Source organism: Diadema setosum, chromosome 3 (genome assembly GCF_964275005.1).
Source record: "Diadema setosum chromosome 3, eeDiaSeto1, whole genome shotgun sequence".
Classification (NCBI taxonomy): domain Eukaryota; kingdom Metazoa; phylum Echinodermata; class Echinoidea; order Diadematoida; family Diadematidae; genus Diadema; species Diadema setosum.
In genome coordinates, this window is record NC_092687.1 from 25,957,142 (window position 1) to 25,971,051 (window position 13,910).

General features: G+C 38.1%; 1 protein-coding gene across 1 annotated transcript; it reads left to right on the top strand.

Moving 5' to 3' along the window:
- The first annotated feature begins 6,109 nt into the window (after positions 1-6,109).
- On the top strand, positions 6,110-13,505 carry LOC140226306 (PHD finger protein 23-like). The gene is made up of 5 exons (XM_072306802.1): positions 6,110-6,232; positions 8,336-8,382; positions 9,221-9,334; positions 11,921-12,041; positions 12,840-13,505. Exons 1-5 carry the CDS (start codon positions 6,211-6,213, stop codon positions 13,085-13,087), a joined length of 552 nt encoding a protein of 183 aa, XP_072162903.1. The 5' UTR covers positions 6,110-6,210; the 3' UTR covers positions 13,088-13,505.
- The last annotated feature ends 405 nt before the right edge of the window (positions 13,506-13,910 follow it).

Sequence of the window (13,910 nt, forward strand, 5' to 3'; positions counted from 1 at the left end):
ATTAACTGTACGACGCAATGATTTATTCGATCACCTGACCCGTTCCAATAATCAGTCCACATGAAGTCATCATATTTCCATGGTATGATATTTCCTCTTTCATTTCATACCTCTTCGATTTTGGTCCACGTTTATTTCATTGTTCTAATGTACCCCCTAAGAAAAATGAAAAATATGCAAATTTTATGTTTTAAAATTTCCTTGTTCAGTATGTTTTATATGTCACAACCTTTCAAGTAGTCGGATGTCATCAAAGTACAACTTTTCAGCTTTTTATCGATGTATTAATCAGGAAGATTGGTAATGTCGTTTAGATTTACAGGGACTCTAAAAATATGGTCTTCCAGCTCATTACGTATTCATGTCCGCAAGGTCCATGCATACGCGTACGATAAATGAGAAGGCTTTTCAGGGTGTTGCGGTCTGACTGTATCCCGCCATGGATTGCACTTGTTATCACCATGGCAACGATATTAACAGTCATTATGTTGGAGGACTGTTAAGAGGGTGCACATGTTGCAACGCAGTGAGATACAAAAAAAAAAAAAGCCCGATGACCATGAATAAAACATCTAATGAAAAGGGAAATCAAGGCGCTCGCACGATATGTTATACTCTCGTGTTGATGAGCAGGGGCGGATCAAGGAATTCCGTAAAGGGGGGGGGGCGGAAAGCGACAGTTTCTGGTGTCACTTCCGGGTTTATTCAGCTAACAAGCAAAAAAAAAAAAAAAAAAAAAAAACCTTAACAGTACATTTTTCCTACTCTCCTTCATTTTTTAAAACAAACAAACAAACAAACACACATACATTCATCAAACAGAAAACAAACTTGGGGGGGGGGGACGCTGGCGCCTAGTGCGCGGACGCTGGCGCCTAGTGCGCCCTCTCTTGGATTCTCCAGTGATGAGTGGTCTTATCTTCTTTTTTTTTTTTTGTTATTTACTATTCATTTAAAGGTATTGTATACCAAAGGAAGCAGTGATTAAAAATGTTCTGGTCAACACATTTAATCCATGCATATGTATGTAGGTCAAGTGTATCACAAAACATACTAAACATAATGATTTTCGCAATAAAGCCTAAGATATATTAGGAGATATTACTATTTTACTCAATAAATCATAACTGAAGACGATTTATTCTAGGAACAATTTTATTAAAACTACTGTTCACGTTTCGTATTTAATGCTGATTTACTTTTTTTTTCGCCTACATTGGTTGTTTTGTTTTTTTTTTTATCATCCCTGACTCTCATTTAGACCTGTTTTAAAGCACTAAAACTGGGTTTTTGTTTCACCTGCAAATCACGAATAATGCCCTTAAGAAGGCAACTGGTTGTTGTTCATTTCAAATTAGCATCATGCACATCAATGATATTTTGAACCAAAGGAAAGAGAAAATGCGAACTCATGAATGAAAACGCTCAGCAATGGGCAAGCATTATTCTATCTTTTACAACATCGAATGCATACAGCTTCATGTTCACAATCATCATGATCATGTGTATAATACCGGGGCGTATAATCCATTGTTTTCTTCTTTTTTTTTTCTGTCATAATCCAAGACATTTTGATTAAACTCCTGTTATTTCCTACCTCCAAGGTAAGCAGAGTAGCATTACAATTAAACTGACGTCGAAAATTGGGTACGTTTTATTAAAAAGACAAACAAATAAACAATGAAGAAACAAGCAATTTTGCTTGGTATTTTCATCTCACATTCTCTACATCCTTAAGTTCAAACATTACATTTTTGTTTTTGTTACATTTTAATTTTTGTCTTGTTTTTTGCCTCACAACTTGGCGATGACCTCGACAATGCCTGAAGGCTTGTGTCCACATGTTTTTCCTTAGTTTGCTCCCAAGTTGTATCTGTGCAGTACTGTGCTCCTTTACTTGTTCAACACATTAGACTTCTATTGGGAGCTAAATCAAACGCTTAACAAGCTTGCTTTAAACAGATTCCATCGCATTTCTCTATAGCATTTTTTACTAACAACTGACTAAGATTGAAAGTCTGGTATTAGGGGCCTATTATTTGCATGATCAGTGGCCAGTATGATCTGTCTTGGTAATATCTTCTGGTACATCTAGGCTGGATATTGTATCAATTAATGACTTGCTATATGCATTTTCAATGAGAAATGCGTAAATAACAAATAAATCTGACCTACATGTATTTCATCATCACACATAAACGATGCTTGAACAACTATGAACAAGAGAAACAGCTAGATAGAGAGAGAGAGAGAGAGAGAGAGAGAGAGAGAGAGAGAGGGGGGGGGGGGAGGGGGTGGAGAGGGAGAGCGAAGGAGGTGGGGGGGGGGGGAGATAGGTTTACGGGAATTTCACTGGAGCGTTAGCGTTAGTCATTCGCAAAGCCCAGCTCGCATTACAGTTGGTATTAAAGGGAAAAACCCAGTCCAAAATATAAGTTAGTCTGATAAGAAAGAGTAAGATAATTATTAAGAGTTCAACAGTATAAATTTCATCGAAATCGGATGAAAAATAAAGAAGTTAAGACATTTTGAAGTTTTGCTTTTATGGGGGGGGGGAAACAGTTCTTGGACAGTCAATAATATCAATAATGCAAATGGCAAATGAGCATGCCATTCCCTAACAAGTTACCATATATAAATAGTTTGCACATAAAATTTTAAAATTTCCTGTTTTTCATTCATGACAAACGCCATTATACCCGAGGCTCAAATCCTCAATTCTAACTGATCACTATTCTGAAGTTATTCAACCAGAAATGACGTCATATTTCAGAACTTCAATGACAGAAACATTTAGTTTTCGTCATTATTATTTTTTTTTCACGATCAATGAAAATTGTGAGAGTATGACATGGTTTGCTCACTCATTTGCATATCAATACCCACTGTGCAAGAACTGTTTGGGAGGTCCATCATCAAAACTGCATAATTTCATAACTTCCTTATTTTTCATTTGATTTCAGTCATTTTTTTTTTTTTTTTTTTTTTTTTTTTTTTTTACTGTTTAACTCGTAAATTTTTACTCTTTTTTTTATCAGACTAACTTACATTAATTTTGGACTGGATTTCCTCTTTAAGTGACGTCACATCCAATCTACCCTCAATTTGCAAACATCAGATGATAGGAAACAATAATTTTCAATGAACCTGTTATGATGTATTTTGTGCTCCTATTGACACTAACTAAAAAAAAAAAAAAAAATGAATTCTGTAATATCAGCCGAGCTCAAGGCATTTTATTTATCTATTCTTTTTTTAAATGACAGTATGTTGTGTGTGATAATGTACTTAGTATAGACGCCAGGTCTGAACACTAGAGAATGATAATAAGATGGGTCTAGGGCAATTATCACCTGGACAATTACCCCCTGGACAATAACCCCAGACGCTGAACCTAACCCTAATCCTAATCCTTAACCTAATCCTAACCCTATAAACCCTAACCCAACTAACCTATGTACGCCTAACTCTAAGAGCTCATCTCCTTGCTCTAACAATTAAAACCAGTATTTAGCCGGGGGGGGGGGGGGGTTATAATGTCCGGGCGGGGGGAGGGGGGTAATAGTCTTGATACGTAATACTAGTATAATTATGATACGTCTCATAGGGACTGGGTTTGAACAGTTCCTCGCCCTGCCACCAGCTGAGCTGCTCTGCTGCAGTCAGGTAACGGTCGGACCTCCGCTACTTGTTTGACTTGGCGGTCCACGATGCAAGTTAGTCGGACGCCCTCTACGCCAAATTGAAGATAACTTCTTTCCATCCATACTACCTATTTTATTATTATATAATCATACTTAGTAGTCATTTTACTCTGTTTATCTTGTGAGTGAATAAAATTGTAGACATTCAAGATCTCATTCCTTCAACGACATGTGCTGTATCCTGAAATGTATTTTGTTTCTATTGTCTTCTACATTCTTTTTTGTTTTGTTTGTTGGGGTGCAGATGCAAGTTGCAGAATTTGAACAATAATGATTATGAAAATGCATGGGTCTAATACTATTATGATGTTAGAAAATGGATCGAACTACTATGGATGCCCGCTAAGAAAGACAGAAATTTATTTAAGGAGAGCAAATTCTTATTGGAAATATTAATCCATTATCATAGTTCTACTCAATTACTTGACGTTTGTTACCTGAAGACTGTAGGCCCTAGTAGGCTTCTATTTCTATCCATTATTTTAATCCTTATGAATCAAATGTGGTAGAATCAATCTTTATACATTTACATAATTCATATGCATAAATGAATTCATGAATTGATCATTCTATTATTCACTCACTACTTTTTCCCCATAGGCTTTCAAAAAACCTCAGATTGTATTGCATTAAAACTAAAGTTAAAAACAAAGGAAAAATGATGATCCACGTACTAGAAATATTTCAAGGCCTATGAAAATGATATCAGTGTGACTGTATGCTGATTTCTTTTTCTTATGAATTCATGAAGAAACAAAGTAAAATTACATCAACCTATAGGGCGTTCAGTGTCTTCTCTGCCTGAGAATACAGCAATGAATACTGAACATCATCATACAACATAACTCCTTCATCTAGAATGCATATAAAAGTGGCGTATATCTAAGGAAAACGGCGCCCGGGGGAGGCGCGAAAATTGCGCCCCTAATTTCGGAAAAAGTGTTCAACCCCAACCCCATCCCGGTAGGGACCTTTAAAAAAGTCCACATGATATGCTTTTGAGGGTGATTTAAATGTAATAAATTTTGGTAAATTTTGGCGAGGAGCGCAGCGAGCGAACAGATTTTTTTTTTTTTTTTGTATTTCAGCTTACAAAACATGGAATTCTTGTCATTTTTTTGTTATTAAATCTTACAATAATATAGTGACGGCCTTATAGATAACGATTTATACCAACAACATGAGGATTTGAAAAAAAAAAATACTCTAAATTAGTACGAGCGAGTGAGCCGAAATTTGTATACTTCCGCGTCATCATTACGTTTTGTTCTTATCTTGTTTGATTTGGGGGTTTTTGCGCACCCCCCCCCCCCCGTATGTTATAAACCGTCGGCACCCTCTTTAGATCCAATCGGCGATCGCTTCAGAACGAATGAAATTGCAGCCGCTGCTCCGTGTAACATTTTGCCTGCTAAATATGAAATAACATTGTGAACACAATAGACATTGTCATTTTGTCCGCGTCATCATCACGTTTTGTTCTTATCTTCTTTCTTCTTCTTCTTCTTCTCCTTCTTCTTCTTTTTTTTTTCTCTTCTTCTTCTTCGTTTTTTTTTTTCTCTTCTTCTTCTTCGTTTTTTTTTTTTTTTTTTTTTTTTTTTTTCGGTTTTGGCGCCCCAAGGAGTAGTGCCCGGGGCGCATGGTTTTTTTTTTAGACGGCACAGATTGGGGAAACTAAAAATCTAGTGGGTCCCTATTCCTAAACCTAACCCTAATCCTAATCCTAACCCTAACCATCAAACCCTAACCCTAACCCTAACCCCAACCCTAACCCTAACCCTAACCCTAACCAAAAACCCTAACCCAACGTTTTTCCCATAGGTTTAACACGCGCCATGCCCCAATCTGTGCCGTCTTAAAAAAAAAAAAAAAAAAAAAAACGCGCCCGGGGCACGTGTCCCCCTTGCCCCCCCCCCCTCCCCCACCACCCGATACGCCACTGTATACTGTAAAACATGATATATTCGCGGCATGAATTTTTCGCGAATTGGAGCCGGCTGTCGTTTTTGCGGCATGAAATTTTCGCGAACTGCCACTGGCATTCAATGCATAGTGCAGACAAGAACTTTCGCGTGCATTTTAATTTCGCGAATCTTTGCGCTCGCGAAATTCGCGAAATTAAAATCCACGCGAACATTCCTCGTTTTACAGTAGATACCACTGAACATTGATTTTTGTTCAGTCAAGAATGCATCAGCGACGATAAAATTGTTAAGGTGCAAAAGTGTGAATTGGTGCTAACTTTTTTACTGCCAGCGACTTCCATCCTGAGGGAAACCAAATTGAAATCCCCTTCGAGATGAATGGAATGGGTGAGCTCAATTATGCATGCAAATTAGATCAGGTCGCGCCCTTTGAACTCGAGCAATTGACTCTCAACGCGTATTTGTGAGCTTTCTCGCTGTCAGTTTTGGTTGTGAGCTGAACTTAACCTGTGTCTAAAATCACTGCTAAATTGAAAACAGATGATTAATTATAGGATCTGCCGTTGAAAACAGGACTGAGGATGTCTGCAGATTTGTTCACCGGTGAGTTTGTCGGTTTTCTGAATTGGGTTACTTTGAAAACAGTGTTTTCGTTCGCACTGTTGACCTAGAATCCAAGGAAATTTAGCCACCCGCGGCACGCACTGTACAATGCCAATGGGAGCGTAACTCCGGCTCTCTTTTCATTTCTGAAGTGAATATGAACATAAATTTCGTCTTTTCTGGTACAAATTGATATTCAACTGACATTCTGTCATCACAAAAAGACGAGCGCATTTGTTGATATTCAGAATCATGAACTACTTTTCGACTAGATTTCGCCAAATTCCTACCTGCAGCGTGTTTTTATCTGTGATCTGTGTCGGACGAAGATTCAATGCGGCGGTTTGTGGTTGGCGTCGACGCGATTAGGAAACGTTGCATCAAAGCCGAAATTGAACGAGGATTTTTAATGTGACAAGTGGTCATGGTGATAATCATTCTCCAAAGCAAGCTACCCATCATGTTTCCAAATGCATTATTTTTATCAACTGCCGTATATTTGACTGTAAACAGTTTTAAAACGGCATGTAAAACTATGTGTCCCACTTCCTTCTGAAGACGTTTTTCTAGGTTTAAAATTGGTCTAGTCTGACGCGGTCAGCATTTCTCAGGACGGCGACGGTACGTGTACGGTCGGTCTAGACAGTTGCGGTGCGGTGTCGTGTCCAAGTTGCATTTTAAATTTAGGACCTAATTTTACTTACATTTGTACAATGTAGGCATCGTAATAAAATGCTATTACAGTAATACATTAAAACATGCATGCAGACGGCAGAGTCAGAATGACACCACAGAACTAAAACAACACAAATTAAACAGAAATTACATTTTCTTCATTATACTATTTGTCACTATACCGACCACCATCCGCATCCCCATCCCTACCATAAAAGCAGTAAATTCACAGGAGTAGATTCCTACAGAATGCATATTCAAGTAAAATTGCACTAGATCTAGTTAGGCCTCGGCTAGATCTGTAAACTGAACTGTGATTCTGTGATTAGTGTGAAGCAGGACAAAGTTGATTCCAACCACCGCCATGATCATCAATGACATCATCATCATCTGTACGGTAGTTTAGGGTGTCCTGTAGTGTGAGCTGTAGTTCTCCCGATCGAACGGCTTTGATGCAGATGTCGTCTCGAAAAAATAAACTTTAACTTTGTGTGCAGCGTGCGTGGATGTCAGACACGAGATCGATGTCGATGACACAATTCTATTAGATTTCCCAAGCAGTTTTTCATGCTCACACGATCCATGTCATGATTTCAGTTTGTAAATTCTACTACTAGTTGGATGCAAGACACCATTCTACTACTAGCTACTTGCAATTGAGTACAAATTGTAGTGTCGGATAATGGTCCAGCAATGTGCTAGAGCACTTTTATAATAGAGTGACGGTTAAGAATCAACAGGTCTGAACGCTTGGGACCTGAGCCAGGATGAAACAAAACAAGAAATTTAACTGATAAAAGTTACATTGTACATGCACATGAACCTACATCACAGTGCATGCCGTATGCTAGCTTGTAAAGTGCTTAATTTTTGCTTCACTGTACAACTGTAATTGATAAAAAAGGGCTGGCTAACCTCATCCCTACTGAATTTTCTAAGGTTAGCTGATGACGTAATTTACTAAAATGCGTCATTGTTTCCATCAATTAAATTTTTAGCCATCTTGCTCAAACCTCATCAAAATAGGATAAAGCGCTGACTGAGTGAAATTTGGTTGTTGAATGTGTCGATGAATTTAGTTGATACTGTGATGATTATAATCCGCTTGTGGCAATGTGTAATATGGAATGCTGATTGGTAAATGCGGTTGCAAGATATGAATCTCAGCAGCTGTACCTTTTCTTTACGGTTGAACTTAGGTAGCTTGCATTGTTATACTTTTCTTTTCTTTTTTTTCCTCATTGCAAAATTGTGATTGAGGAATGACTTCTTTTTCTTTTTTTGTTTGCGGTGGGAATAGAAATGTAACCACAGCTTTATCATTACTTTCCCCCCTATCGTAGTTGTGCTAAATATTGTTAGTGCTAACTTGTTACATGTTAGTATCAACTCAAAATGAATTTTAATCCCTTCTTGTGCTTCCCACAGCCCCTATGCCTGCCAGAGGACTGAAAAGGCAGAAATCAGAGAAGGAGGTAAGTATCAATTGTGATATTTTGGTAAAAGAGAATTTGGGGGTAATAGTCAAAATGCACAACTACAAGTATGTTGTAGTGGTGCTATCACTTATTTTTTTTTTTTTTTTTTCAATAGAAGCACCAGATAAAACAGCAGTGCCTCAAACAGCTATGAATTGTCATACATACTTGTAGTTCAAATACTGGAGAGCGGCACGTTCAAATGGAACGTTACAAAGTGTGCGTACACCATGCTCCTGTTGCATAAAATGATGTAACCAAACATACATGTAGGTCAGATAATCAAACGTAAGTAAGGTATGGGCAAATCAGGATGAGTATTCAGAGAAATGTTTAATTTTCTGACTTTATGATTTCAACTTCGATGCTACCTGGATCCAGGTGCCCACAGAAAAAAAAAAAAAAAAAACAGTGAAGCGATACTTTGACTTTCTTGCATTGATATTTCTGCCAGTCATTCGAGAAAGAGCTAACCAATGATATTCCGTCTAAATATTTCCCTCCTTCACTCTGCAAAATGACCTACTGTACGAGTTGAAATTTTCGCGAATTTCGCGAATCGCCTTTGAATCGCGAAAATAACAACACGCGAAAATTACAACGCGCAAATAAATAAGTTCAGTTAGACCCTCGCAACCGCGAAATTAACAACACGCGAAAAAGTCCTCGCAGTACCAATTCGCGAAAATATCTGTACGCGAAAATTTCAGCTCGTACAGTATCAGAGTGTGGTCTCAACGATGGGTCCAGTTGTGGAGATCTCTCTACAACAGTCCCATCCATTGCAAATCATGTTTGTGATAGTGTGTGATTGTTTCCTTCTACCCTCTTGCAGGAGCTGCCAAGTAAGAGAACAGTTATGACTGACTTCAGCACATTCTGTACGTGGGTGCTGGACTACGAAGCCTCGCTCCATAACGGCGAAATCCCCTATGTCCCCAAAACACCTGTAAGTGACTCTTATTGATTTCCCTCTGCTGAATTATTGTTTATGAAAGACTTAAGCATGTGAAATATGCCATCAAAACACTTTAATCTGAGCTGTGGAATTTGGAATTTTTGCCATCTGAACATAGGCTGCGAGACTGGTCAGTGTGACTTGTAACGATAGGCCTATCATTCACAGTCTAGCTGTACTTATAATTTCTCTTAGATTATTCTTTCATAACTAGGTGATCTTTAATACACCAATCATGCATAAATATATGAATAATTCCGTCAAAAGTGACCCCGTATCATAGACACAAGCAGCATTCCAATCTGCATAAACCCATAGGCTACAGGATCTAATGTGCAGATCAGTGCTTTTTAAAAGTACATTTCAACGATTCATAGAATCTTTCAAGAAAAACCCCCTGCTTTTGCTGGTGAGGAAAAATTGTGACTTGTGTCTTTTCAAATTCCATTCACCTCTGTCACGTTAAATTTTAAGCAATACTGCCTTTTTTATGTCTATGGTTTTCTGTAAAAACAGTAAAAAAAAAAAGTAAAAAAACAACCAACCCCCCCCCCCAAAAAAAAACAAACAAAAACACAAAAAAGCAAAAAACAAAACAAATAAAAAAAAACAACCATGTAGGGAAGGAATTTAACAGTTTTGGCCATGTGTATGTAGTCCTCAAAACAGTTATGCCCTTATAGAACTAGATATCTGTTCGATGGAAATTGTACTGTTGCAGGTTGCTAGTTTCATTCAGCTGTAACATTCAGTGTGGTAATATTGAGCTCAAAACATGTGACATTGATTTTTACATCTCATCTGAGCCGTCTGCTACCGGAGATTTTGACTTTGAAGCTGAACTGAGTTTAATCACCAAAGATCTTTGGTTATCACAGCTCCCAGAAAGCTGCCACATCACTTTACAGATTGTATTTAACAAAAGCAAAATGTTTGTAAATGTGTAAGGGTTCAGGACGAGTTGTGTTTCTTAGAAGGGTCGTCAAAAGAGAGAGAGAAAAAAATCTAACTCTGATTACTCATCAAACGAGTGCAATAATCCCCTTAGGTATTGCTTTTTAGCTGCTACCGTTGTGTACAATACATACAGTAGGCACACAACAGCGATGTTTCCTTTGCTCTCTAATTCCAGCGAGTTCACAGGAACTTGTGAATATTCATGAGCTTTTTTCATAAACATCACAGTTATTAACATACTACTGGACCAATCGCGCAAGCAAGAATCAATGGTTATGATAATAAGTTCACCCGCCTGGAGCATCACCGGAGACTGGTGAACCGATTGTGTGATCACGGTGTGCCAGATTGAATGGGATCAGTGCGATGGTTGGTGTTGACACCACTCTCATGTGTACATAGCTCTCTCACCCACGCACAGGGTCACTGCGTCCGTATTTGGAAATGGGGTCGTGATGTCATCGTTGTGTTTGGATGATTCCATTTCGGCAGTAGGGGGGTTTCATCAGGACGAGTGTAATGTGCCCTTCCGCAGTGTTGGGCTATGCATAATGTTCACCGTGTTGGGGGATTTGTAGTTGAATTGATTATTGTGATCCATGTGTAACCACGTTTTGTCCAGTTTTGTATTGGCGGGTTATAGTACTTTACTGTTCTGAATGTATTGCTGTGCTAGGTTACAAATCTGGTGATTAATAAAAAAGCCAGTGGATAATTTTGGGCGAGGAACAAAAAAAAAAAAAAAAAAACAACCCCAAAAACAACAAAACTATAATGTAAACACACACAAAAGAGAAGGGAATTTGTGGCTTTAATATTTTTGTTAATTACCTTTATCTTATTTTATTTTAATTCATGCATTATTTTATCACTGGCAGAATGTATTCAAACGTAATAAATTGTGCATTTGGATATCAATGTTATTATAAATTACTTAATAGTACATGTAAATTCATAAAAGTTGACTGAAGATCATTTCCTTGATTACATTTGAAAGTTCTTGAAATGTTGGTACTTTGTGGTTTTTCCTCGTAAATTCATTAATTCATTATTAAAAAAAGTTGGGGATATACTTGTATTTTCAAGGAATACAATTTTGTATATAGTTAATGGAACTCGCCTCCACATGTGCGGATCAGAACCAACTTCATGACTGACATTCTATTTCTAATGCTAAATAATTCCAGGATCTGGTCAATGTTTGATTTGAAAATTGAGATCACTTTGCAGCAGGCTGTAATGAGATTTCAATAATAATCTCGAATACAGTTGACTCCTGTTATAGTGAAATCCTTGGGACCGGCGATTTTCTGTCATTATATTGAAATTTTCTTCTAACCGAACAAATAAATAATAAAAAAATAAAAAATAAAACATAGAGGGTATAGTGTTGTGGCCTAAATGTTTATTTCGTTGTAACCAGAATTTCGTTATAACTATAACGGGAGTGCACTGTACTAGTAAGACACAAGAAATCTCATGTATCATGCAATCTATCACCTTCATATTATTTGATTATTCATTTATTCATCTAATTTTTGTTATATTTCCCTCCCCTCTCTCCCCCAACCCAACCCCTCCCCCCCCAAAAAAAAAAAAAAAAAAAAATGGAATGTCCAGGAGAGAGTGAAAAAGAGAAGTGCCAGTCCACTGGATAGTGAAGGGAACAGTGTTGGCAGTGGGGCAGACTCTGACATCAGTCCGAGGCCAACGTACCAGCATCCAAGCAACAAATCACACAGTAAGTATCCCACTTGCCAGTTCCATACATTGTTTATGCGATAAAATTACAGGATGTACATCTGGAAATCTAAAACAGTTCCGAAACAGGTTTGCTTGTGGATCCATATGATTTTGTCTGTTTGTTTGTTTTTCTGTTTTGATGTGAGAGCAATCTTGACTCATTCGACGCTCTTTTTTTTTTTTTTTTGCGGCAATACAGATATCAAACAGTAATCCATATGTATCAATCATATTGAGCTGCATGCAGGGATGAAGTCCTTTTAAAGATACAAACAAACAAACAAACAAACAAAAGAACTTGTGGCAAATTGTGAAAGAATATAAGTCATGACGTGTGTGTTGCAGCACTATTTTTGACAGATGTCACAATTTAAGTTTGCATCTTCCACAACCTTACAGAAATTGTCTCTGAAAATGACCTTACCAGGATGAGCGTGGACAAAGTATGTTGTATAGAGAACTTTGCCATTCAAATATCACCCTTCCCCCCCCCCCCCACCCCCCCATGAAATCCATTGCATGTATCTAAAATACAGACACAATGCAGGGCTAAGTGTGGATAGAATGGAGAAAAATAAGCATGACCATGATAGGATTTTCTTTTCTTTTCTTTCTTTGGGTGAACATAAACAAGCCCACAGCTATAAAGCAATTACTGTACATACATCGCTGTAACATTTGATATTCATGAAAGCCACAGGCCACTTGTAAACCAAATGTTATTGTATTATCAGTTACTTTGTTCCGTTAGATATGTATGAAATTTATTTTTTATTTTTTCTGTCACCCACAAAAGGCGATACAGATGAAGACTGGAACCTTATCACCTGCTACTGCAACAAGCCGTTCGCTGGTCGGCCGATGATCGAGTGCTCCGAGTGCGAGACGTGGGTCCACCTCTCGTGTGCCAAGATCCGCAAGTCCAACGTCCCCGACGTCTTCGTCTGCGCCCAGTGCAGGGACATGAGGAGTAGCATCCGCAAGTCGAACAGGCAGCGCGAGCCGAAGAAGCAGTTTTCAGAACTCTACGACTCAGTCAGTTAGCGAACGCCGCGTCTGCAACAATCTATTTGGGCATTTCTTCCTCTTGTTTATATACTCTGAAAAGACAACAAAAAATGAAGACATATTAACTCCGATGGAGATTTGTTTGTGAGAGTTTGGCAGCTGTCCCGATTCTGTATGCCAGAACCGTCATGAACTGATGCACAGAAAGTTGCGCCTGCTGCCTTCCACTCGACAGGCAGTTCGCTGCCATTGCAGTCTGATACTTGTTTGCAGTATTGGATGGTAATCATAATACTTGGAGCAAGCGTTGGAACTTATTCTCACCATCTTTTGGTGGAGCATTTTTGAAAAATGCCACGCAACGCTCTGATGGTGCTATTTTCTATGTCCCTTCTTCTCACAAATTTGGACGCTGTGCTTGAACTCCGACCATGTTTCATGTGACCCTGTGCCACAAACTGTATGGCACTGTTCCAGTTGTGCGGAGTACAGCGCTTTATATGAGCTCCTGAGAGTGTAGGATGTAATTATTAAGCCCCATCATCATTAACAATATCAAGCTATCAAACGTACCATCCATTGTATAGTAAGCCATGTATATGTTACAAGTGTATTACTTTCACCTACATATATAATTTTTGTGTTTTTCCACAGACAGAGCCAGTGGTCATTAGAAATTATTTCTTCAGGTCTCTTTATATATGCTTTCAACTGTCACAGTGGCACAAAAATATTAACAGTAGACATAGTACAATGTATTATTTCTAACTTTAATACTTCACTTACCATAGAGCCAGACCCCATTGAAGACATTAAAAAGGCAATTACTCCATTTTTTTTTTCTTCTTCTGCCAACCGA

Coding starts and splice junctions, on each gene's coding strand:
- LOC140226306 (XM_072306802.1), top strand. CDS start 6,211: ATGTCTGCAGATTTGTTCACCG. Junction 8,383..9,220: donor GGCAGAAATCAGAGAAGGAG/GTAAGTATCAAT, acceptor ACCCTCTTGCAG/GAGCTGCCAAGTAAGAGAAC. Junction 12,042..12,839: donor TCCAAGCAACAAATCACACA/GTAAGTATCCCA, acceptor CACCCACAAAAG/GCGATACAGATGAAGACTGG.